Here is a 27351-nt window from a genome sequence, read left to right as displayed (position 1 = left end):
ACAAGGGGATCTCCTGATCTGCGGGTTGCAAATATTTACGGGAGAAGTGTGGTTTCCTGGGCAGGGTTACATAATTCCTCACCACTTCCCCTGGCTGGGAGTGGGGCTTCCTTTGGCTTCATGTCTCCCTCAAGTGGGCCATCGCCCCACCCTGCTTTTCTTCATTCTCCGTAGTTTGAGCTGTTTGCCTAGTCAGTCCCAGTGTGAGAACCTGGATATTTCAGTGGAAGGTGCTGAATTCACTCTCTGCCTTCGTTCCTCTCCTTAAGTGCCACAGATGGCATCTGCTTTTGTTCGTCCATTTTCCAGGGCCTATATATCAATTTCTTCATTTTCCATACTCATTGGTAGTGATACTCCAACTAATAAGATTATTATTAATTTTATTAATACTAGTCTTGCTACTTGAAGCAAGTTTTACATAAATATGAATAAGAAACAGATTTGTGAGATTTACCCCTTAAATTTCAATGATTCTTACTACTGTGTTACTGGGATCATTATCTTGTCTCTTTAGAAACAATGCATTTACTTTAAGTTGCTTGGCTGCTATTTTTAACTGATTCCTGCCCTGACAAGTAGCATGATAGTTATTACCTACGATTTTATTTAATATTTTTAATTTTTAAAATTTAATTTAGTAAAATATATATATATTTTAATAGAGATGGGGTCTCACTATGTTTCCCAGGCTATTCTTGAAATCCTGGCTTCAAGCAATCCTCCCATCTCAGCCTCCCAAAGTGCTGAGATTACAGGCATGAGCCATCACGCCTGGCCAAACCTATCATTTTATAGCAGATTCTCAATACAGGAACAGGAGACGTGTGTTCCTTTCTAAATCAAATGTAATTTATATTTGAAACTGTTTAGGACTACCACATGTGTCCTTTTTTTAGATTCTGATGTACTAACTGTAAACGTGCACACACATGCACACTCACATGTGCATGGATGTGCACTCAACCTTGATTTCAGCATGGCTTTGTTAGAATCTAGGCAGAGCCTGGCATAAGTGTAGTTTATGAAAAGTTAAGAAATTATTCTGCTATTCCTCTTGCATTTTTCTTCTCCTCTTCCCTGAACACTTTTCTTGGATTTTATGTCAAGAATTATGAATTGCCTTTGTAGCTCTAAGAAAATTTTGGAAGTATTTTCAAGTCTTTAATAATATCATGAGATTCTTTGAGTTTCAGCACTTCCATTTGTAGAAAAAATAAATTACATAGAATTTAATAGCCTATCCTCTTTTAAAGTCATAGTGTTTGGTAATCAAAGAAAGTCCATAAGCACCTATTTTTAATTTAATATGAAAATTAAAAACACCTTCCAGGATAGGCTCAGTAAGGTAGGATCTTTTAATGTCCCAATCATCTTTGATTAAGTCCAGTGAAAATTTTGGACTCTCTGTCCCTTCCCTTCCCCTCCCTTCCTTCCCCCCCACTCCTCCTCCCCCTCCTCCTCCTCCTCCTCCTCCTCTTCTTCTTTCTCTCTTTCTCTCTCTTTCTTTTTTTCTTTTTCAGACCACTCTATTGACTTCTGATTTTCAGCTTGATAAAATAGCATTAGAAAACTTTTATTTATTTATTTATTTATTTATTTTATTTTTGACAGGGTCTCTCTCTGTCACCTAGACTGGTTCACTACAGCCTCAGCCTCCCAGATACAAGCAATCTCACCTCAGCCTCCCAAGTAGCTAAGACTATAGCTGAGCACCACCACACTGGCTATTTTTAATTTTATCTTTATATTTCATAGAGTCAGGAGTCTCGCTGTGTTCCCCAGGCTGGTCTTGAATGCCTGGCCTTAAGTGATCCTCCTGCCTCAGACTCTCAAATTGCTATGATTATAGGCATGAGCCCTCTGCCTGGCCTAGAAATCTTTAAATGTATGCTGTGGAGGAAGTTTACTCTATTTTTGTATCTTAAGTAGGTATGTAATCTAAATATCTCTTCATGATAAAAGTCAAATCATGAGCTAAATCCCCTTTTCAAATGACTCATTTGCAGAGTAGCTCCATTTCTACATTTGCTTACCTTACCTAGAGAGATGTTATTAGATGAGTTCAGAATTTTTCTCTGAACTAACAGTGGCAATGCAATCAGAGTACAAATAATATCGAGACATTAAAGACCTAACTTGGCATGATTCCAGTATAATGTTACATAAAGGAAATATATTCTCATAATAGAGAGATGCTCTGGGAAATGTATGAACTATCATATATAGATGAATTCAAATAAGTAATTCTAAAGAACTTGTAGTTAGAAAGCAGAAAAAAGTTTACTTGATGCCTTTATGTGGTATAATCACATCACAATATATGTAACATACAAAGATGGCTGTAGAACTCCACTGCTCCTTCTAATCTGTACTTGATCCATCTTATAGGCAGAAACATTTGAATGCCTAAACTTTTGCAGATGGCTATTCTTCATGTTTCTTTTGATTTCGAGAATTCTCTTGCTTTAGAAGTCAAAAGATCTGGTACATTGAAGCATTTAAGGAAAAACATAGATGCCCATGTTTGTGATTGATTTAGGAATTTTCAAGAGAAATTTTGAAGGAATTAGATTTTGCCATACATGCTGACTTTAAATGTTAAATCTCGGGATGAGATTCCACTTGTACTTAGTGGCCCTTGTGGGGGTTGGCCCTTGTGGGGTTGGTGGATTTTCTGGTTAAGAGTTTAGTTTGTTTCCTCCCTTTCCCTCACTTTTCCCTCCCTCCCTCAGTATATATTGTAGGCATATGGAAAAGTGTATATTAAACATATAGTTTGATAAATGTATAGCTTGTTGAATATTACCAGCACCCCAGAAGTGCTACCTCATTCCATTCTAGTTAATAACCTCTTCCCCCAGAGTAACCACTGTTCTTGGCTTATAACATTAATAAGTAACAGGTATGTGGCATCTTACATATGAATAGTTTATACTCTTATCTGGTTTCTCTCATTCAGCATTAAGTTTGTGAAATCCGTATTGCTGCATGTAGCTATGCATCATAGAACATCATTGTTATGAAATCTGTTGTGTGACTTTGCCACAATTTATTCATTTTTCTGATGATAGACATTTGGTTCTTTTTCACCTTGAGGTATTTACAATAGCAGTATTTGAATGCACTAGTATATGACTTTTCAGGAACAGATGGGCTCATTTTGGGGTAGCATGTACCTGAAAGCAGAATTGCTAGGTCATAGGGTATGCTGATTCTCAGCTCAAGGAGGTACTGGCAAAAAATTTTCTCAATTTCTCATACAATTTATACTCCACCTTGCAAGCATAAAGTTTCACATCTTCACCAACAGTTGACATTATCTTGCTTTCCATTTCTAATTATCTTCTTATGTTAATTCTTTTATTTGTTCATAAGTGCATTCATTCAACAAATATTGATTGCACTGAAGACATAAATGTAATTCAAAGGCAAACAATATACAGTCCTTGCCTTCAAGAAAGTCAGTAAGTGAAGAGAGAGGCAAAAAATATAGGTAAATCTCTTACCAGAAAAAGTGCGTTGATTTTAGGCTGAAGAGAGTGTGGTGAGAAAGGTTTTCAGAGGCAGTAATAACCGAACTGAAATTTGAAGATAGATAATTTTGCTAAGTGTATAAATGGCAAAAAGACACTCTAGGAAGTATAGGGTAAAGGTGGAATGATTTTTTTATCATTATTATACTTTAAGTTCTGGGGTACTTGTGCAGAATGTGCAGTTTTGTTACATAGGTATACACATGCCATGGTGGTTTGCTGCACCCATCAACTTGTCACCTACATTAGGTATTTTTCCTAATGCTATCCCTCCCCTAGCCCCCTGCCCCCACAACAGGCCCTGGTGTGTGATGTTCCCCTCCCTGTGTCCCTGTGTTCTCATTGTTCAACTCAAGGTGGGATGATTTTAAGAGAAGAGTTTCCCATGCAAAACACAAGTTGTTAAATGTGAACATATAATTGGACTTGAAGAGTGATAACACATGAGGCTGGACAGATGAGCAGGGGATAGATCAAGAAAGGGCAGTGCATTTTGTTTTAGGAAGTTTGCATCTTTCTCGGAAGTTTAGCTTCAGCTGTCTTAATAAGACATAGAGTTCCATTTATCACCTGCTGCATGATAAAACACCATAAAACTTAGTGGCATAAAACAATAATGATTTTATAGTGCTCACAGCTTCTGTGGGCTATAAATTTGGGTGATACGTATATATCACTCCAGTATGATATTTGGGTCCCGAGCTGAGAAGTCTCAAATTGAACAGCTAAAGGTGATTTAAACTCCTGGAGGCTAGAATCATCTGGCACTTGAATTGGGATAATGCCACTGGCTAATTGAAAATTGGAAATGGTGGCACCTAGAACAAGTGTTCTAGGTCTCATTACATCACTTCCTCTGTGCTCTACTTGTTGAGGCAGGCATGAGGTCTCTCTGCATTGAAAGGGATCCAGCCTCTCAATGCAAGTGCTATCAGAGAATTTGTAGCGCATTTTCAGACCATTGCAGTGACTAATGTTATTTTGTGCCTTTATTTCATCTTCTTTTTGTTATCTATTGTAATAGTCACAAAAATCTATGTAGTATAGTTTGATTGTCCCCCCTCCCCAGCCATTCTGACTGTAATTTGATTATCACCTAGGGGACACCTTGGTTTAGAGAGCACAGTCTTAACCATTGATCTCTTTTTCCTCACATAATTGACATTGGTTTTATAAAGAAGAAAATATACAATGAGTACCTTTATATCTCTGTTTAACATAATTTGCATACATATATTAAAATAAAATAACTTTTGAAAGTAGATTTCAAAATATCCAGGCACAAATTAGTGCCTTTATAGTTTAAGCAAATTATTATGCTGTATAGTAATGATACATCTGGTATACTTCTCTGATTAATTTCCAAGTTTAGTGTCTTGACATTTGTTCAATGTCAGACTTTTAATTTAAAACCTGGACATAGACATTTAAAGATAGCTAATGCATGCGGGGCTTAAAACCCAGATGACAGGTTGATAGGTGCAGCAAACCACCAAGGCACGTGTATACCTATGTAACAAACCTACATGTTCTGCACATGTATCCTGAACTTAAAGTAAATATTTTTAAGCCAAAAAAAAAGAAAAACAAAAAACAAAAGAGATTTAAAAATGTAATTGTATGGCGCTGGAGCAGGAATTGATACCCTTCAGTTACAATATGGAGATCTCTCAGCTATCAACTTACATTAGTGCATCATTTTACAAAATTTCATACCAAAGAAACATGGTACCTTCTTCTTTTTTCTATAATATTTAAAATAGTAGCCTTCCTTTCTCAATTCTTTATTCATCTTACATCCACTGATTGAGGTAATATTTTCAAGAATCTTCAATATCTATGAAAATATTCGTGCCATTTTATGTCTTATGGTTCTTTTCTCCAGCAAATTTTCAGCTGATCTGGCTGAGTGTGGAAAAGGATAGGGACTTTGAAATTTACAGAAAATAATATATGAATAGTCTGGATTGGTAGCCATTTTATGTCCTTATTTTTTAAAGGCATGGTATTTATCAAAGTAGACTAGGAAGCTCTCTTGTTACCTAGGAACAGTAGCTGTGAAAGAAGATCCCAACTCCTTAGCTGTGTAATTGCATTACTTGTGCTCTAGAAACTATTTTACTAGTCTAGAAACTTTCTCTTGCTGTGCATGATGGATTATAGAACTAGGACTCCCCTCCAGTATTTCATATTTTGGATGATATGACTTATTTTGATACTATGAATGTCAGATGCCCCATTAAGGTGTGAAAGTGAGTGTGTTCAAGGGGAGTTGAAATAAAAGGTCTTTTGCTGGCTCATCTGTCACACTGGTATAAAATGTCTTTGAAAAGGTAACTATTTTTACATGGTTAAGCATCTTAAAAATATTATTAACTTGTTATTTTATCAGATGAGTCTATAATTATTGCCTACCTTCAGCTTCCATCTATTTATAAAACTAGGTGTGGTGATTTCGATAGCACTTTGATTATTGAGGACAGGTATTTTGGCCCCTAAAGGAACGGTAATAGAATTAGATGATTAAAATATTTTTTCAGAAGTCCTTATAGTAACCATATTGATAGATCTGCTTTTACTGCATTCTCTTTTTTTCTTCCCCCATCATTAAGCCTATATATTCTCCAATTGCCCATGAAAACCTGCCTTTCTTAGTTGAAAGACTTATTAGAAGTACATAATAACCTGTCCTCTGGTTCCCAGGTCATGTCTACCTGACTTTTTTATATCATTGCCATCAGGATAGCTTACCTAAAGTCAGTGACTCCATGTAGTGAACTCATTTCTCCTTAAAAGTTCTCTATCTCTTAATCCAATAAGACACATGATTGTTTTCTGTTTAATTCCAAAATTGAGGCTATTTTCGACAATTGCTAATTAATATCATTTGATGTCCCTAAATAAATATATATTGGGAATTTTTATGTTATAAAACTTAGTTGGATGTATATAAGCTAATGACAAATTTTCTTTGCTATGAAGATCTTTAAATAAGTCTCTGAATTTTTATGTTTTTGTGATCCAAAGAGAGGCTTATAACTATGACTGCTCTGGAGTTAGTAGTACATACATCAATCCTGTTATCTAGTGGAATTTTATATATGACTGAGGTCTTGTTCTATTAGTTTTACTATGTCATCACAATTCCTTTTTCATAAAAAAGTAAATATATTAGTAGTACATACAGGGATATGCCTGGACAAGTCATCGTGACTCTGTACCCTACATAGACATGTAGAAATAATAGGTAGATAATAATTCCCCCGATTAACTTAGGATGAATAAAGTCTTGCATTTTACCTGACTGGAAACCAGGGTCATTGAGTGGAGGATGCAAGTAGTGTCTCCTGATTTATTGCAGCTCTGAGTCATTACATTTTAAAATGGTCGTCAGTTGTTGGTTTCATGTACTTAATATTGACTTCATTATTTGGTATTGACTTGAAATGATTACAAAGTATGTATTTATAATGAACATATGCTTGTAGGTTGTATGTTACAAAGACTCAACACAATGGAATGTTTAGACCTGCGGAGTAAGTTGGCAAACTTAGATTATGTTTCGTTACAACTAAGTGTGACAAAAAACTTCTAATTACATAGTTTTAAAATTTATTAAAATTTGGAATTTAGGCTGATGACATTTTACAAATGTATTTATATTCTAGATGTGGAAGATTCAGGATATTTTTAATAATTTTTTAAAATTATATATACAGATCACATATATATGTGTGATCTGTATATATGTATACTACACACACACATCTGTAAATAGAGATTATATTCTTATTACAGAGATTTTGCAGTAGTTTTTTTTTTAATTGATATCTCCTTGTTTACCAGATTCAGCCATTGTGTATTTATATGTATTAACATAAAATGAATGCGAATAGTGTTATTGTACTCCAACTCCTTTTGCCTGTAATCTAGAATGGAATAATAGCCAGTACTGTACAATCTAGGCATATTCAACAAGTAACTGGGACATATTTTGCCATTGACAAACACAGTTCCCTTCCTTTCTCCAACCATATATTTTTTAAAAAGTCTCCTAACTCTTAAAGGTGACTGATGATGTGGTGAGGTGATCACCTGTTTATGGCCCTAGACTTCAGTGAACTGAACAGAGTTAAAGGCTTTCCTAGTTTTATTGCTGACTTGATTGTTATTCCTGGAATCAACTGGATGTTCTTTTCTTGAAATACTATGAACAGTATGAGCTCTGACAAAGCTGAAATTAGGTATTAAATGACCATGAGAAAAATCTTCTGTATTTATTAACTTATGAGTCATTCACAGGGATTCATAACTTTCATCATAACATGGTATGCCACCATGTTGACTGTAGTACTGAGAGAAGCTTTTGTGAAGTGGTTAAAATTATTGCGATAATTGGCCGGGCGCGGTGGCTCATGTCTGTAATCCCAGCACTTTGGTAGGCTGAGGCGGGTGGATCACAAGGTCAGGAGATCAAGACCATCCTGGCTAACACAGTGAAACCCTGTCTCTACTAAAAATACAGAAAAATTAGCTGGGCATGGTGGCATGCGCCTGTAATCCCAGCTACTTGTGAGGCTGAGGCAGGGGAACGGCGTGAACCCTGGAGGTGGAGCTTGCAGTGAGCCGAGATTGTGCCACTGCATGCTAGCCTGGGCGGCAGAGCAAGACTCCGTTCCCAATAATAATAATAATAATAATATATATATTATTGTGATAATTTATCATTCTAAACCAATTCACTACGTGGATATTAATGAAGATAGTAGTTTTGGACAAATGAAACACTGTTTTTTAGTTTCCCTATAGTTTAATTATGAGCTAAAGGACACATAAACTTCACTTTTTAAAATTCTATCACCTTTTCATCCACCCTAAATATGAACCTAACCTTGTTTTAGTTTCTGCTGACATCTAAAACAGTATGCTGCAGCTGTTCCTTTTTATTTCAAGCAGGTAATAAAGTTATTCCAGCAATGTTTTCAAATCAAGGTGAATAAAAAGCCATGGTAATGCATAGGATATAAAATTCAGTATGCAAAATTTGCAATTTCATTGCTGAAATGATTCTTCTTATGTCAGCACTTTAGGCAGCAGGAAAGAGCCATGTCATAGACATTAAATACTGTAATTCTACAGATCTTGCACTTCAAAAACTGAATACATATCACACAGGGACTTGAGAGACAAAATCATTGTTGAATATGAAGAGCAGCATATTTAGCATTAGAATTTTCTCCTACCCTGAATTAAATTTTTGTTCAAGGGACACACACACACACACACACACACACACACACACAAGTATTAGTACAATTATATACAATTTCTTATTGATCTTGTATATTCAAATTAGTTTTAAAATATATAAATCGAAGTGTTACTCATTTGATTCCACTTGGTCACTAAGCAGTTGCTTAGAATGTGTTCTTTTGTTCCAGTCAACTAACTCTTTTAATTAAAGACTAACAATTTATAAGTGCTATGTATCAGTGTCAGGGCATTTGGCTTGCTACATCGTTCAGAGTGTGAGATGTTAAATCTTACTTTTTAAGGGCTTAATGTTAACACCTGAAAATTAAATAAGTAAATAAATAAAGTTTGAGTATTTTGTTCTCCAAGTGTCGATTCTTACATTGAAGTGTACATTTTAAAATATGGAATAGGTAGAATTTACGTAGTTTTTTCCTTCCTTCCTTCACTCCTTCCCCCCTCCCTTCCTCCCTTCTTCCCTTCCTCCCTTCCTCCCTTCTTCCCTTCTTCCCTTCCTCCCTTCCTCCCTTCTTCCCTTCCTCCCTCCCTCCCTTCTTCCCTTCTTCCCTTCCTCCCTTCCTCCCTCCCTCCCCTCCCCTCCCCGCTTCCTCTCTCCCCTCCCCTCCCCTCCCCTTCCCTTCGCTTTTTCTGTTATAGGGTCTCATTCTGTTGCCCACACTGGAGTGCAGTAGCATGATCCTGGTTCACTGCAGCCTCAACTTTCCCAGGCTCAGGTGATCTTCCCATCTCAGCCTCCCGAGTAGCTGGGACCACAGCTGCCACCACACCTGGCTAATTTCTGTATTTTTTGTGGAGATGGGGTTTCACCATGCTGCGCAGGCTGGTCTCAAACTCCTGGGCTCAAGCGATTTGCCCTCCTCAGCCTCCTAAAGTGCTAGGATTACAGGCATGAGCCACTGCTCCCAGCTGATAAGTTTTTCTTACGGTGGCATGGATAACTTTTTTTCTTTGGGGCATTGTATTCATTCTATAATAATAGTATTGAACTTTGTCAGGTGCTGAAAGAAACACTGGGAACGTAATGATGAGAATGTTTTGTGGGCACATAACAAATTGTATTGAAAAACAAGGATAAAAGAAAAAGCTAAGTCACTCATGGTCCTGGAGTTCCCTGGTCACCGATATTAACTTTTTGGTATATTTTCTTCTGTTTTTGGTGGTTGCTGATTTTGTTTTTTCAGCGATATGCTTTTTACTTTTGAAAGTGAAAACTAATAATCTTTATAACTTGTGTTCTGTTAAGAAGTTACACCATGATTTACCTCCCATTTTCCCATCATTGATTATTTTGATCAAATTTTTACTTTACTTTTAAGCAAAGACTGAAAGTATCTCCTTATGATAAATTTCCCAAAGTGTTATTACTTTACACATATTTCTTGATGCATAAATTATTTACCAAAAATATTGTTATCAGTTCACTTGCCTATGAGCAATTCGTGTACTCACATGCCCATTTCCCTGTGTTGCCCTGGCCACAGTCAAGCTGGTGTGAATACATGATCACTGCCACAGCCACAGAGCTTGCACTCTCCTCCTCAAAATTCTGCTCCATTGCCCTTTTGAAAAATGGAAATATAAGTGATATAGTTTTAGGTAGGGATAAGTGGTGAATTTATTATTTTCAACATTGTTAAAATTGTTTTCTACATTGTTGAGCTGTTCCAGAGGAACCTATTAGAGATTTTTTTTTCACTTCAGATTTATGAAGTTATAATTAACAAATGAAATTGAATGTATTTAAGTTGTACAATGTGGTCTTTTGGTATATGTATACAATTTGAAATAATTATCAAACTAATTAACATGTATTTATCATCTCACCATTTATTTGTGGTGAGAATATTTAATATCTGCTCTCGTAGAAATGTTGAAGTATATAATACATTATTATTAATTATACTTACCTATATTATAGTTATAGTAGATCTCCAAAACTTATTTGTCTGAACAAATTCCATACACTTTGAATGTCTCTCCATTTCCCTACAAACTCCCCGCCCTGCCCTGCCCCGGTGCCCCTGGTAACCACCATTCTACTCTCTGCTTCTATGAGTTCAAATTTTTTAGATTTCACATATAAGTGAGATCATGCAGCGTTTGTCTTTCTATGCCTGGCTTTTGAATAATTGCCCCCAGTAGGGAGCTGCTGGGAGAGAATGAAGAAACTCTGTTTAGCTGAATATAATGAACAGTAATAAAAATATAGTATAAACAAACATATATAATATCCCATTAAATAGGCACTTCATTATTTGTAATTCTGTTTTCCCCTTTTATCTAAAGTTTTCTACCTACTTACCACTGTGAAATCATGTGTGCTTATTTCATGGTTCTCAGAAGTTACTCGTGTGTGAAATATTGTAAGCATAGACAGTAGGGCACAGTACACACTCTTTCTTTAGTTCATCATAGCTATATGCAGACACCTATCGAATTTTCATAGAGATGGTAATAGACAGTGGTAGCTCCTTCTGATTGATACCTACATAGGTACTGGCATAGGGGCCTCAGGTCAGCCAACATCCAAACTTTGTGGTGTCTTAGGATTAACTTTATTTGACCAGTACAAGCTTATGAGCCACCTGAGTAATATGATTTGAAAAAGGTCTCCAGGCCAGGCCTGGTGGCTCATAACTGTAATCCCAGCACTTTGGGAGGCCGAGGTGGGCAGATCACCTGCAGTCAGGAGTTTCAGACCAGCCTGGCCAACATGGTAAAACCCCATCTCTACTAAAAATACAAAAATTAGCTGGGCATGGTGGCATGTATCTGTAATCCCAGCTACTTGGGAGGCTGAGGCAGGAGAATTGCTTGACCCGGGGAGGCCAAGGTTGTGGTGAGCCAAGATCACACCACTGCAATCCAGCCTGGATAACAGAGTGAGACTCTGTCAAAAAATAAAAATAAAAAAGGTATCTATCACTTCAATTGATGGGTTTAAGAATAGATTTTAACATAATAAAAACAAATTTAACTCAATTCTATCAGTGTACAAAGTAAATAAAACTTAATAGTAATTTAGATTTAAAAATTTATAGAATTTGCTGACTACATTGTGAGCTAAAATACGAGCTAAATTTATGATGAGTTGTTTGGCTGCCTAAGGAACTTGTGAGAACTGAAAATTTGAAGTATCAGAAAAATAACAGTGTGAAATCATGAAAGAATTCTCATAAATATATCTGGGTTACAGTTTTTAAACTGGCAGTGTAGGAGAAACCTTATTAAATCTAAAATTTTCAGATGTACACTTCTTATTTTAACACCTAAGGAAAAGTTAAATTGTGTTGTTATACATATGATATTAAATGTCCAAATAAATTGCTTCTAAATATGAATAACCTGCTTTCCATTTGTTACGGGAGCAAAGGTCATCTTTCTATTCATCAGTGATATTAAGTTTCTTGAAATGCTCAAGAATTTATTAAATTATGTTACCAACTTGTTGACATAATTTAAAATCATTTAAAAATTATTGTAGGGTAGCTGATAAATGCCTGAATTAGATGGTCCAATGATGTCATTCTTCTTCCCCTTAGCCTCCCTCATGTCCATTTACTTGCACTTCCAGTAGGTGATAGGGAAGAAAATTAAACAATGAGAAGCACTGTGAATTTGTTGTCCAACAGGAACCAGAACTGGATAAAAATTTTAGTGAGGGAAATTATAAAGAAACAGAGTAAAACTGACCTCAAAGTGATTCTTTCATTTAAGTAAAGAAATGGTAACAAATAAAAAAAAATTCCATCTGCAAGGCAAACATTCTAGTGTTGAATGTGTTAATAGAGCAGTGGACTCCTGTAAAACATAATTTTCATCATCTCTGTTTTTCCCTTTTACAAAAAATAGTAAAAAGAAAAATATGGGCCAGGTGTGGTGGCTCACACCTGTAATCCCAGCACTTTGGGAGGCCGAGGTGGGCGGATTACGAGGTCAGGAGTTTGAGACCAGCCTGGCCAATATAGTGAAACCCCATCTTTACTAAAAAATACAAAAATTAGCCGGGTGTGGTGGCATGCACCTGTAGTCCCGGCTATTTGCTATTTGGGAGGCTGAGGCAGGAGAATAGCTTGAACCCAGGAAGCGGAGGTTGCAGTGAGCCGAGACCACTCCATTGCACTCCAGCCTGGATCACAGATGAGACTCCATCTCAAAAAAAAAAAAAAAAGGGAAAAATATGATATATATAAATTATTAACTTTTAAATAATCTGCTACTCTGGACCCAGCTCAGAAACTTTCGTAGGTGAAGTGTTTTCTGCTCACAAGCTTCCTACCAACTGGAGAAAAAGTGGAGTTGAAATATCTGGCAGGAGGAAGGATGAGATCATAGTCCATGTCTGTGGTAGGCTGAAAAATGCCCCCCAAATAGATTCTAATCCTTGGAACCTGTAATGTTCCTTATATGGAAAAATGATGTTTGCAGGTGTGATTAAGTTAAGGATGTTGAAATGGTGAGAAGATCCTGGATTATACATATGGGCCCTAACTGCAATCACAAGCATCCATATCTATATGGAAGGCAGAGGGAGATTTGACTACAGACAGGAGAGGAGAAGGCAATGTGAACAAATGAAAGGAATTTGGAGGGATGTGGCCACAAGACAGGAATACCAGCGCCACCAGAAGTTAGAAGACTCAATCAACTGATTTTTTCCTAGAGCCTATTTATAGGAAGTACGGCCTTCTGACAGCTTGATTTTGACCGAGTGGTACTGATTTCAGATTTCTGACTTCCAGGACTTGGAGAGAATTTCCGTTGTTTTAAGCCACCAAGTCTGTAGTAATTTGTTGCAGCAGCCATAGGAGAATAATGTAATATCATTGCCTCCTTCTATAGTGGTAGGACTAATCCTAGGATACTTTATGTCAAGGCCCCATTGACAAATAAAACCCTTAGGAAGGAGGTAGGGTTGAGAGGTATTTAATTTATCTAATTGGGGAATTAAATGTGGAAGTATTTTTTGCCTTGACATTTACTTTGTTGCTGACGTTTCCTGGATTTGTGGCTTCCATTTCTTATTCTGCATTTTATTAGTTAACTGAATTTTGCTAAGTGACACGTGTTTGTAAAATAGCATTATAATAGGAATAACTGAATGGGAGTATTTTTTCATAATGATTTGCTTGATTTCAAGACACTTTTAAAAATTATTTAAAATAAAAACAACAATTTGAATATATAATTGGGGTTTTATAATAGGTTCAGTTCTAGAATAATGAATGTAAGTCATTAATTGAAAGTTAATTGGTAACATCAGCAAAGTTTATCTTATATTTTGGGGATTGCATGCTTCAGTTGATACCTCCTGTACAACTGGGATTTATTCACACCTCACTTCTGGGTCTGGTTGTGTATTGTTATGAAGAATATTAATATTGCTGCAGAACAATTACTTGTTCATTTGTGAACTGATTAAAATTCATGCATAATTTATTGAAATGAATAGAGATTTTATAAATAAGCCCCATTGTTCTCAAGGACCTGAAAACAAAATACATATGCTAATATAAAGCTACTTTTTACCTCCAACATAAAAATTTACTATGTAGTGGTATATTAGCCTCATTAATGCTAGATTTTACATCTTAAAATCATGCTGTTAATCAATATATATGCTTTTAAGCCTCTCAACATTGCCGCATTTCCAAATTTGAGCAATTGCTTTGATGCTGGACTGCCCCCTTTTTTGGCCTGACCATGGCAAGTGAGATGCAAAACTGGCCAGAGTGAACTACTATCCTTCTGACCAAGTCTTGACTGATTACATCAAACTCATTTCTTCATATACAAACAGCACTAGTGTTGAATATTAATTTTCAGTGTTTTAATCCATATGCTATATGGCAAAACAAAACAAAGCAACCTAGCATCACACAGGGCTTGTTGGTGTATTTAGGAGTTGAGTCTTCAAAAATTCTCCAAATAGTGCCTAGTGCATGAGTGAAGGAATTATAATGTGAAAAAGTTAAATAACATATTTAAGATTACACAGCTATTAATGTGTAAGCATTTTTTTCATATTAGGTTTCCAGACTACAAATTTTTGTTTTCTTTTATATGTCACTTCCTTAAAGATAGAAATGTTGGAATTAATGTTATGCTTTACTTTTTTCACTTATTTCTCTTCTTTCTTTCACTTGTTTCTTATGTTGTGGTATGGCTATTTTTTCTTTCCTTCCTCTCTCATCTTCTGCTCTCCTCTTTGGTTTTCTCCTTATTTTCCATAGCAAGAGTGTGCAGAGTTTTGATTGGTGAGATTTAACATTCGATATACACACATAAGTTCAGGTTTCAGAATATCTATAAATTTATGATTAACCAAGGTTTGTTATATATAATTCACTTGGCATATTGTTCCTGTTTATTCTATCCCTACACTGGGGTAGAACCCCAGCGAGCTGTGAATTTAACATTCTTTCCTACTTAAGTTAGTTAGTATACGAGCCACCTGGAATGAAAACAAACATTGCACATATGAGGCAACTCAGTTTATTCACAAAATACAGACTGCTTCTTAAAATATGTGCGGCATTTAGGTAATCTCAGAAGACATTTACATTTTTTCTATTATGTTCATTTCTCGATTCAGTTTCATTTTAGTTTAAGGTTTGAGAATATATCAACTTTCTCCCTGTCTACAAAAACTTCTTAAAACTCTGAATATAAAAGTTGTTAGAGCAGTTGGTAAAATTTCATGGTATGCAATGTCTAGCTCTATCTTTCTGTAGTTGAAAATTCTAAACTGTGTTAATTTTATTCAAACTTTTTTCTTTTGTGAATAACTTCTCCATTGAATTCAGTCATGAAATTGGAAAGAGTTCACCTACTATGCAATTTTGACTACATATTGTTGAAACAGTTTGCAAACTATCAGGAATGGATGTTGTAGTCAAAGTTGATAAATCATGTGTTAACCACTTTTCTATAGAAATTATAAACGTTTACACTTCATATAGCATATGTTATCATCTTTGATCTTAGTTTTGTTTTTGTTTTAAACATGAGCCCAGTGAATCCCAAGGTCATGTGGTTCTACCAATAATTAGTTTAAAAGTTATTGCCATAATGAGCCATGAATACTTGTGAAGAGTTACTTATGTCCTTCAAGTGATTTTGGACAGAAAAATATTGATACTACATTCATTATTTATCAGAGTCTTCTTCTTGTTTCCTATATAAATTTCAGTTTAAAATAATGAATTCATTGATTTCTTTTTACTATGGCTCCCTTACAATGTTATATGGATACCCAATGTGTAGGACAGCCTAACAATTAATAGCTACTCAATTAATATTTATCATATGAATTTTGAAAGAATCTTCTTGAAAATTACTTTAGCCTGTGTAGCTGTACAGACCAGGTAATCTTATTCCTAATTTTAAGGTTGTTTGTAATTCAGAGGCTTTTAAGTTTTATATGAAAGTATAAAACTATACTTTTATACAATCAGAGTTAAAAAGAAAATCCTGGTCTGCACCTGAACATTCTTGTTTCATTTAAACCTGCATAAGAAGGTAAAACCTGTCTACAGGCCTTGTTTGCATTGTATTTTTTTCATGCAGTGCATTGCCATTGAAATAAAAAATCCAACTAGAAAGATATTGATTATGTGCTCATGACTTCCCTCTATTTGTGCCTTCTTCAGTCCACCCCATACCTGTAGTGGGATGGGGTGAGGGAGCATTTTGTGGTTGTGTTTAATAGTTTATGTGATTTGCTCCAACTCTTAAAAAAAAACTTTTAAGTCAATTTTTGAGCAATTACTACTTTATTAAGATTAACACTTTCTTTAGGTCTTTTGACTTTCCTGAGAAAAGTGAGAAGTGTTCCAGGAATTCAAAGAACTTCATGAGTTATTATCCCTTGTGGAAAGACCATATGAACAGAGCTATAGCTGTTGAGTGTTCCATAAAGTTCAGTGTCTCATTTCAGTGACGTTGTTCTAATGAAAGAAAAAAAAAAGTGCCTTAATATATCATTCATCATTTCTGTAAATCCAAACATTGGAATAATGTTTTCCAAAGTTTCAAGCAAAATATCTTAAGATATCCAAAATTAAATTATAGTGTGCCTTTGACATTTGAGTTTAATAGTTGGTGAATTGCCTTATCTTATGCTGCTCCCAAAGACCAGTGATGTTTAGTGATTTGTGATTGTACCTAGGTGTAAATTTAAATTTGTCACACTGTGAGGCAGGTTTGTAGAAACATGTTAGCACCTGGCATCAGTTTCTGAGTTCAGTTATGTTATTCTTTCTTCCTTTACTCATCTGTAGAAACTGTGAAGAAGTAACAAGGAAAGCAAAAAAGAAAAATACCTCTTGGGCATAGTTTGTGAATGAAATAAATTGTCAAAGATCAACTCTACTCTCTTAGTACCTAATTAGAGCTATCCATATCTAAATATTTTCTTTTTATGTCCTTTGTATACTGTGACTTTGCAAGTTGATCTCCTGAAAAAAAATGTGTTTTCAATACAGGAAAAATTATGTTAAAATGGTCATATGGACCTGCAAAATTATATGTCCTTTAAAAGTACAGTTGTCAGATCATGCATGTTCTAGTTTTCTTTAAAGTATTTATTATGCATTTCTAATAAATGATCCATTAAGCATTTAGGCCTTATTAGACACTAATATATCTATGTATTATTTTAAATCTTACTAATTGAAGTGCACACTCATCTCTCCTAGAACCACCAAGACCCATTGCTCCTCCTCAGCTGCTTGGTGTTGGGCCTACATATTTGCTGATCCAACTAAATGCCAACTCGATCATTGGCGATGGTCCTATCATCCTGAAAGAAGTAGAGTACCGAATGACATCAGGATCCTGGACAGAAACCCACGCAGTCAATGCTCCAACTTACAAATTATGGCATTTAGATCCAGATACTGAATATGAGATCCGAGTTCTACTTACAAGACCTGGTGAAGGTGGAACGGGGCTCCCAGGACCTCCACTAATCACCAGAACAAAATGTGCAGGTAAGACTGAGTAGCAGGCCTTTTCTACCTTGTGAAGGAATCTAGCATAAGACACATTAATACATGCAGTGTTGAAGGTTCTCATTATCTGATATATGATATAGTCACACTATTAAGAGTTCCGATGAATTACGTAAATCGTCACCTTGATTATATCATAATTTGACTGATTTGAGGACATGGGAGTGCTTCTCTATTCTCAATCCATTGTTATTATGAATCTAGAGTCCTTTTTTGGCATGGTAATTTTGGTGAGCCTGCTACATATTCAGTCCAAAAATCCTTGATAGCTGTAATTGAAAGTATTATTGAGAGAAAAGATCATTTTAGTTCAAGCAAATACCCAATATTTTTTTACCAAGTGGAAATTCTCTTCGTCAGTAATTTTGTTACAGTCAGTGTAAGGGCCACATCTTATAATATGGATAAGAAAAGTTACTCTGGACAGTGCGTCCGTGAGATAACTATTTTCTTCAGAATGTCCTGTTGTTGAGGATTACCTCAGGAGCTTGACACCCAGCTGCAGAACACAGAGATTTTCCTTACACTTTAAGCCTTTCTGTTGCCTTCCTCATGACTAAAACTGAGTAGTGAAAATAATAGCATATGGAGAAAACACAAAAAATGAAAATTAAAAAATTCTATATAACCACACATCCTGGTTCTTTTCCATGTTATAATGGGAGGAATTGTTAGCTATTAATTAAAAGCCAATAAAAAGTTTAAATATCTAAGTTACTTGACTACATTTTTAGTGTAGTGTTTATTTTGTCTTTTGTTTCTTGAGCATCTGTTTATTGTTGACAGTATTGTTGGGCTACCCACCAGGAGTACTGAGCTACAATCCAAGCAAAACCCATTCAGTTACCTGATGTATCCTAGAACATATTTTTTAGTCCAGCATAATATTTATATATCAAAAGCTCCTGCTGAAAGATGTTCACTAACAGGAAATTTAACTTCTCAACTATTAGCCTGAGACTTAGATGATAGAGTCCAATAATTTGCTGATTGCTGTATATATTTATCTGGTGGTTGAAAAGGAGCTTAAGCTAGAAGATGTTGGGTAAATTTCCATGGCTCAGCCTAAATCTCACAATTTACTTTTCAAATATTCTGTATGTCTATGTCCTTTCAATCGAGGTCACGTGACAAATTATTTCTGTGATAGAAGATAAACTTTCTGAGGGAGAGGCAAGTTGACCCCATAATCTCAACTAGTCAGAGAAATCTTTTAAAGAGGAAGCAATTTGGAAACTAAAAATTAGTTCACTCTCTATTCCAAAATTAATATCCCATGCTAATGTGAAAAATTGAACTATGGAGTCCATTTTACTAAGAATATTGCATCCATATGTTTTCTAATAAAATTACACTTTCCTATATATACATACATTTATAATGCATATATAAATTGTAACAATTTTGACAATTTGGTATTCCAGTGATTTCCCTCTTGAGTTCCTGTGCCCAAACTACTTTCTTTTAAGTATCTCACCTGCTTTATTTTTTTATTTTCGTCAAAATAGCTCTTTAAAAAATTAGCATTACCACACAGTGTATTATTAATATAATGTAATTTTTGTTTAACTTAGGAATTATTTGAAATTGATTCCAGATGTGAAAGCCATGGAGATTGCATGTAAATAATATTGTGTTTTAAAGCCAGTTATACTGTGTTAAGTGGCTAAAAACATGTTAATGAATATTGATTTATCCCCATGCTTATGTTCTGAGTGGACTTTGGACTGTTTAAGTAAAAATATTACTATAAAGTGCTTTGAAGTGTTTTATTCTGAGAATAGCCTGTTCTGTATGAGAGGTGATGAGGATAGTTAACTTACAGTCCTAGCTACTTTCTTGTCTTGCTCTATTTTCCAGGCTAGAGTGCAGTGGCGCGATCTTCGCTCACTGCAACCTCTGCCTCCTGCGTTCAAGCAATTCTCCTATCTCAACTTCCCCAGTAGCTGGGATTACAGGCACGCGCTACCATGCCCAGCTAATTTTTGTATTTTTGTAGAGATGGGTTTCACCATGTTGGCCAGGCTGGTCTCAAACTCCTGACCTCAAGTGATCTGCCTGCCTCGGCCTACCAAAGTGCTTGAATTACAGCCGTGAGCTACCTTGCCTGGCCCATAGCTGCTTTCTAACTTATAAATGTCTTGATATTTTGGAATTATACTGTCTTTTTATCTGATTCTTTTTCTGAGAAACATTTAATTTGTGTATTCTTTGTGGCATAAAATGCTTTCAGGCTCAATCACTTGTAGTTTTACTCCCAACAGTATTAAGTTTGTTTTTAAAACTATCTTTCACATGTAATGAATCTTTATCACACATGTTTATTATAGCTAATTAATGTCCTCATAAGGTATGTCTGCAAGATTTTTGGCTGGGAAGTACTTATAGACTAGATTTTCAGGTAGACTGCTAATTTGAGAGAAACCATGGTTACTGTTTCATCAGGAATGTCTGCTAATCTTGCTGTGTTATTAGAAAAGAAAGAGAAGCTTATGGAAGTATATATTGTATTAATTTTTAAACAGTCTATAAAAAGAAATGGAACATAATTGATATATAGTATAATTAAATACAGAGTCAGTGTTAGTTAGAATTATGATGTATGTCCATCCACTTCCCTTCTTTAAGATCCATTTACCTTTCCCCAAATTTCAGGTCCCCCAGACTTGAAATTACCAATACCACTACTGACCTCAGCCCAGAAGTTCATATCAACAAAATAGAACACAGTTTATGTTAACTATGATATTAACTGAATTTTAGTACAGATTACAAAAACTTATGAATGCTTCATAATCTTGAGAAATACCTTTGAGACTTCAAAAATAACCTTTGGAGGAAGTTACCATCTAATTCTGTTAAATTCTGCATGCCTAAATACTGGTTCTATAAGAGGAACTGAATACTAGATTTATAAACCATTCTTTTTTAATTGGGACTGGGACTATTCCATGTTGCAGTTGTAGAATTTGCCATTAATATGATCTGATTAAATAAATGTTGATAATTTTGAAGTAGCTATTTTAATAGTCCCTGCATGTTAGACTAGGTGGCTTTAAAAATAAGTACCAATCAAAAAGTAAATTACTTACAATTTACTGTTTTAAAATTCCATTTTAAGGTATTTGAGGCATTGATCTTTTATTTCTGATAATAGTAAATGTTGTTTATTTGACGGAAATCTGTCAATAATTTTCCAGCAAGTCAATACAAAGGTTTTCCTTATTTATATTAATAAATAAATTTTACATTTTCAAATGAAAATGTAGGTTTTTTTTGTGGCCAAGTATGGATTAATGCTACTGTAGAATCAACATATGAAATGAATGTATCATGATATTTTATTTTCACACCAATCCTGTGAGATATATTATTTTCTCACTCTTTAGTTGGTGAATTTAAGACTCAGGAAACAAAAACAAAACAGTGACTTGTCCAATATCAGACAGATGAGCCTCAACTCCTTTTCTCAGACTTTAACGGCCTTAATACTTATTCCTCTTATTCCTATCATAGCTGATTTTTCTCACTCTTATGATAGTATAGCATGAGTAAATAAAAGCACAACAAGTAAAGTCTAGAAGAGATGTACATTTTAAACAATAGAGTCTGCATGGCTAACTTATTCTCTGAGAAAACATAGGTTAATATTTGCAACTTCACATTTATTGAAAGGCCAATTGATTAGTGCTGACTCTCCAATATATGCTGTGTTTTAAAAATTTTAAACAGTTAAAGTGTAAAAGGATTTTATCCTTTTCTGAAAATATCCTGTCTGGTTGCCAAAGTTTTTTTGTTTGTTTGTTTCTTTGTTTGTTTGTTTGTTTTCCTTCCAAAGTGCATTATAATCATTTGGTAACTGCAATTAGTTGCTTCAGGGTCTCTGACTTAGGAGAGATGGTAATGACAGCCTCCGGTGGCTGAAGCCACTGAGGCCTACCTCATGCTTCTCTAGGAACCTGAGGGGTATGATTATTTCACTGTTACTTTATACTCTGACCCATGCTATTGTTCACATAATGTTTCTTCAGGCACTTCATAAATTTTTAATTTGTCTTAAAAGGAAAGTAATTCAGAAACTCCAATGAACAATCAGAGAAAGTATGCTTGCTTTTTTTTTCTGTGTCTATTTCCTCTGGGTATAACATCTGGTATAGAAGCTAGGCAAATACAGTTTCTCTTTCTCTTATTAAATGGAAATAAAATATGCCATCATCAGAAATTGTCTGTGTTACATGCTTTGGCAATTGCATGTTAAAATTGCTCTTTTAAATTGCCTTCTGCTTCTGGGTAACCCATTGTGGAACTGCTTTATGATTAACTGACATTTTAGCAGCATCTCTCTCATAGGGAAGGTCAATAGTTCAGAGTGTCCAGAACATAATACATTTACGCAGTTGGGAAAACTACTCTCTACTCTTATATTGGAGTTCAATGCTCTTGGCAATTTTCAGTGAAACGGTTAGATCTATGAAGCAGTGAAAAGGAGAGTGTCTTATTTTAAAAGTAAGCATTTACTAAAAATGCATTTTTTTTCTTGTCCCAAATCCAAAATGGAAGGAAAAACAAAACAAAATAATACTCAGGCATATACCAGAAACCACAGAGTGAGAAGTTAAATTTTAGCCTTTAGTCTATAGCATCATCAGCAAAATGGTACCATATATTGATTTTTACTATGGTTTAAGGTAGTTATCAATCGCAAAGACTAGTAACCGTTAACACTCAGCCTAGAGGTTAAAACAAAATAAACAACTCTTCTGAGAATTGGTTCGGTTTCACAATGTAAGGATGACTTACTATTTGATTTAAATTGTTAGCTTATATCAATGCTTGTTTTAAATTTTTTTGAAATGTATGAGCTTCTTATATGTGATCTTTATATGGCTTTGTATTGTTTTTGAGCAAGAAATTTAAAACACAATGCTATTATTATTATTGAAATCAAAAAAACTGAAGGTAAAAAGCCATAAGAAAAGTAATGGAAGCAGTTCTTCAATTTTCTTGGGAATCTAAGAATAAAATTTCATTTTAGATTTCCTTTTTGTGAGTAATAACTTAATTTTTGGTTTTTAGATTCTATAGAGAATACTTCTGTTTGAAAAATATTTATTCAGAAAAAAACTTCTGTTGGCTTCTTTCTTTGTTAACAGTACTGTGTTAATTAATAGGTCTTCAAAGTTATACCACCAGTGTCTCACACTTAAGCTCCTAAAAGTCACTAGGGACCAGGCCTATAAAAAGAATAAATGCAAAGTGAAATGAATAAAATGAGAGCAAACTGCATGTTTTTACCTCCTTGTAAACATTGATGATATTTTCGGGTTTCTGAAAATAGATAGGTTCAGGTGGATCACTGGCTAACTCTGGGCTTATGGTAGAACTGAGGCTGGCAGGTGAGCTGCAGCTAAGTCTAACATGATCCACCTCTAATGGATAATGTACAGGTAATCAACACCTATACATTCTGCTAATTTCAGGTAGACTGCAAATTTGAGAGAAACCATGGTTACTATTTCATCAGGAATGTCTACTAATCTTGCTCTATTAGAAAAGAAAGAGAATATATTATGGATAATAACATGATCTAACATGATACTTAGTTGTTTGTATGATACAGACTGACATTACTAGATTGGTTTGTAGAAGGATCATCCCATCTCTGGAAGCTAAGGAAGGACTAGAAGCAGAGAGATCATGAAAATGTGCATATAGATAGATAGATAGATAGATAGATTAGATAGATTAGATAGATTAGATAGATTAGATAGATAGATAGATAGATAGATAGCTGTCTTCTCTACAGCATCTTTCTCATTTCAGATTGGAAACAGGAAATCCATAAATTCCTAGAAAATATTATCATTCATAATAATCAGGAAGGTTACTTTTATAAGGGGATTTTAAAGATATGTTATAAGTGAATAACTTTATTGTTTGAATTACTTTTCTCTTTCAAATGTGTGCATTGTCCAATATTAATACTCATGAAAAAATGGTATAATACATTATATTAGAGGGGAAAATCATGAGAGATTGGAGGTAAATTCAAGAGCTACTGTGTATTTGATGAGATGTTTAATTATTTCACAAATTTTAGTGAAGGCCCAAGTTGTACACATTGCCACACGCAGGACTGCAGAAGATAAAACATTGAGAAGACAACATTCCTACCCTTAAGGAATTGACAGGCTAGTGTTATAACCATAATAAAAATATAATAAATGATACAATAAAAATATAACATACTTCAGTAATCCAAAGAAGAGAGGGATAATATCTGACCAAAAATATTTTTTCCCAAACACTATTAATTTTTCTGAACAGAGTTGGTTTAATGCTTCTGTTGAACAAAGCCATGGCCTTATCCATAATTCCTTACTTGTGAAATAATGCATAAAACAATGTCTAGCCAGTAGTCACCATAAGGATGGTTTGCCTTCCCTCTTTTCTTTCTACTCAGATATAGGAAATCTATATGGACAGATGGAGGTATTAAAATGAAAGATATAGTTCATATTCTAATATATATCATCAAAGTTGTTTGTGTTTTTTTAAACATCTGGGGTTCATGGGAATATAGAAATGTTATTCTAAATTTCTGTGGAAATGGAGAGACAGAGACAGACTGACTTATAAGGTAATCAACACCTATACATTCTGCTAATGGTCTATTATGTTAGGAGTTCCCAGCATAAGAGTCATGAAAGTTGAACAAATATAAAATAGCCTTGCCCAGTACCTTTTGGGTTTTACCTCAGGAGCAGGTTGTAGTTAGTCATACATCCCAGTTCATGGCACATTTCCTTATAGGTGGTATCATCAGTAGCAATGTAATTGACTTTACTAATAGAGTTGGGTTGTTTTCAGCTTAAAATTGTGTCATCTGACTGACTTGTTGGTGAAAGGCATTTGGTAACCAGTGTTAATGACACTGTATTTATTTATTCATAGTACTTTACCACATGCTGAGTCTGTTAACTGTATCATTAAGTACTCTTTTTATTGGCTTCGTTTGTTTTTATTGAATTTTGCATAACTACAATAAATCTTCAGGTAGAAATGATTTGAATACAGCATCAGTCTCATGAAATGTTCTTTCCCCCCAAGTCCTAGGTTTTTTATTTGATATCAGGAAGTAGAAATGGCTTTAAAAGTAAAATGGTATATTTATAATGTCTTAAATGATGATAACACCAGGAGGATATGATGAAGAAAATGACCTAGATAGAATTTTAAAGATATAGATCCAGGCATCAAACTCTAAGGGATGTGTTAGTCACAAAGACAGGTTCAAGAGATCTAGCTTGTGAGTTTGAGACTTTTCTTTGATGGTGCTATTGGGGTCACTATGAGGTATAGACTTGCTCTTGATTTTCTTTCTCTTTACCTAGAGAATTTACTTCTGTCTTCAATTCTCACTCTCTATTCATATCTTTTGTTGAATTGTGATTTCTTTTCTTTGTTTTGAAATATGAAAGAAATCTCTAAATCAGGTTCTGACAGAAATAAAATGCAGTCACATTTTCTTGGTAGAGGTTGTTGGGTGAGGAGGACAGCTTCTTAATTACTTTTTGATCTTACTTATCCATACCCATCCTAGGTATAATTAGCATTTTGGGGGAGTGTTGGTCATTCTGTGCAATTTCTTGATGGGGAAAAAAATGACATATGGATGAATCTCATTACTTTCATCGTTTAATTTGACTCATTACTACATGGAATCATCAGCTTAGGATCTCACTTTCTGGTCTTCATTGTCTTCCTGCAAGATATGGCCTTATCATAGCTAATTGCTGGAGGATAACTCTTCAATCCTCTTTCCTCTCCACCAACCTGAATGTAAACTGCAGAGGGAAAAAAACATACTGAAAGGAAAAGGCAAATGAGTGAATTCTAATCCCAAGTCTTCTAATTTATAGTAAACTTTGTGAACCCGGTAAAAAATGAACTTCAAAGGGCAGAAATTCATGCCTTTTATGTCACCCTAAGCAAGATCTGTGCAAATTCAGCTGTCACTACATATGATATGGCCTAGAAATCATTGAGTGATGTCCATTTTAATTGTCTCAGCCAAATCATCTCAGTGAAGTTTAGTTTAAAGAACTCATCTTTCATTCTTTGGCTATGTTATTATTTCCCACTTCTACATAGTCCCTCACTACAACAAAATAATAATAAGCAATCATAAAACACTTTATTATTACCTGTTAATTAAATGATTTTAAGCAGTTGCTATATTCTGTCTTGTTATTCAACCTACCCAAAATTTACTAAAAAATCATATTTTTGTTACATATGAACCTATAATACCTTTTGCTAATACAAGGAATATACACACACATGCACATATATATATGTATATATATATATGTACACACTCTCCTTTTAAGAGTAATTTTAAAAAATTTAGATACCACCTTAAAAATTATGTTAGTGAAGAATATTAAAGCAGAGTCATTGTTACAGAGTCCTCTTTCCTGCTTCTCCATCTCTCTCCTCCAGCTAATTTTGCATTTCATACATGTGTGTGCATTGTTCATGTTTGGATGTTGTGCTTTTATTTGGGGTGGGGGGCAGATACTGATTTAGAGTTTTCTTTCTACAACAGCCAACTCCTTTCTGTTTAGGTGGAGAAAATGTGACATGGGTGAACTAGCTATCCTTAAGCTTGATTTCTTTGGAGGGCCCTTGCTGGAAGTTCCATATTCTGTAAAGACTGCATAGAGCTTATGTACCCAAATTATTTTTTTAAATTATGTATATATTAAAATAATACATCAAATGTTGCAACTAGAATTTAGAAAAAAAACTCATTATTTTAGAATGTTTACAAAACTATCGTCATTTTTGTCAATGCACTATTATTTTTCTCTGTGCCTGGGAGTATTTTAGTTGTAAAGTACAAAATATATACAGTTCTATATTCTGCTTATTGTAATTGCCATCATGCCAACCCATTTCCTTTGTTTCTACAGAACATTATCACCATCACTTTAAATGACTGCTTAATATTCTGTTGGATATATATATATATATATATATATATATCTGAATGTATGTAACCATTCTTATGTTACTGAAAGTTTGGACTAATTCCCACGATTGGCCATTGTAAACACCACAGTGAAGATCATGAATGTACCTTTTTTCCACGTAACTGAAAAGTTCTTGACAAATACTATTCAACTACTTTTTGAAAGTATTATATCAGTGCACTTTACTGATACCATGAAGGCCAATCACATGGTTTTAGTGCAAGAAAGTGCTTTATAATTAATCAAGTCCAACTCCTTCATTAATCATCATTCTGGGCATTTAGTCTCAATAGGGAAGTGATTTGATCAATATCAAACAGCTATTGTAGGAGAAAAACCAAGACTATCATTTGTATTGCATTTTTAAGCTTTTCTTTTACATGAGTATCTCCTGTATTCCAGACTCTGTCTAAATTACTGGATATTCTAAGATGAAAACTCTGTTCTCTAGCTACTTGAAGTCTAGAGAATTATGATTACAGTAGCTCA

The 27351-nt window shown here is 34.6% G+C and overlaps 1 protein-coding gene across 3 annotated transcripts in view; it reads left to right on the top strand.

Annotated features, from left to right (window-relative positions):
• Window positions 1-27351, top strand: part of PTPRK (protein tyrosine phosphatase receptor type K) — a 560453-nt gene that overhangs the window by 319281 nt on the left and 213821 nt on the right. For all 3 annotated transcript variants that reach the window (XM_054491562.2, XM_054491561.2, XM_063666564.1), the window contains exon 7: window positions 17510-17803. In XM_054491562.2, the coding sequence (XP_054347537.1) occupies window positions 17510-17803 (294 nt within the window). The remainder of the gene's footprint in view (window positions 1-17509; window positions 17804-27351) is intronic.

The sequence above is a fragment of the Pongo pygmaeus genome, chromosome 5, assembly GCF_028885625.2.
Source record: "Pongo pygmaeus isolate AG05252 chromosome 5, NHGRI_mPonPyg2-v2.0_pri, whole genome shotgun sequence".
NCBI classification, from domain to species: Eukaryota; Metazoa; Chordata; class Mammalia; order Primates; family Hominidae; genus Pongo; species Pongo pygmaeus.
This window is presented reverse-complemented; position numbering and strand designations above follow the sequence as displayed.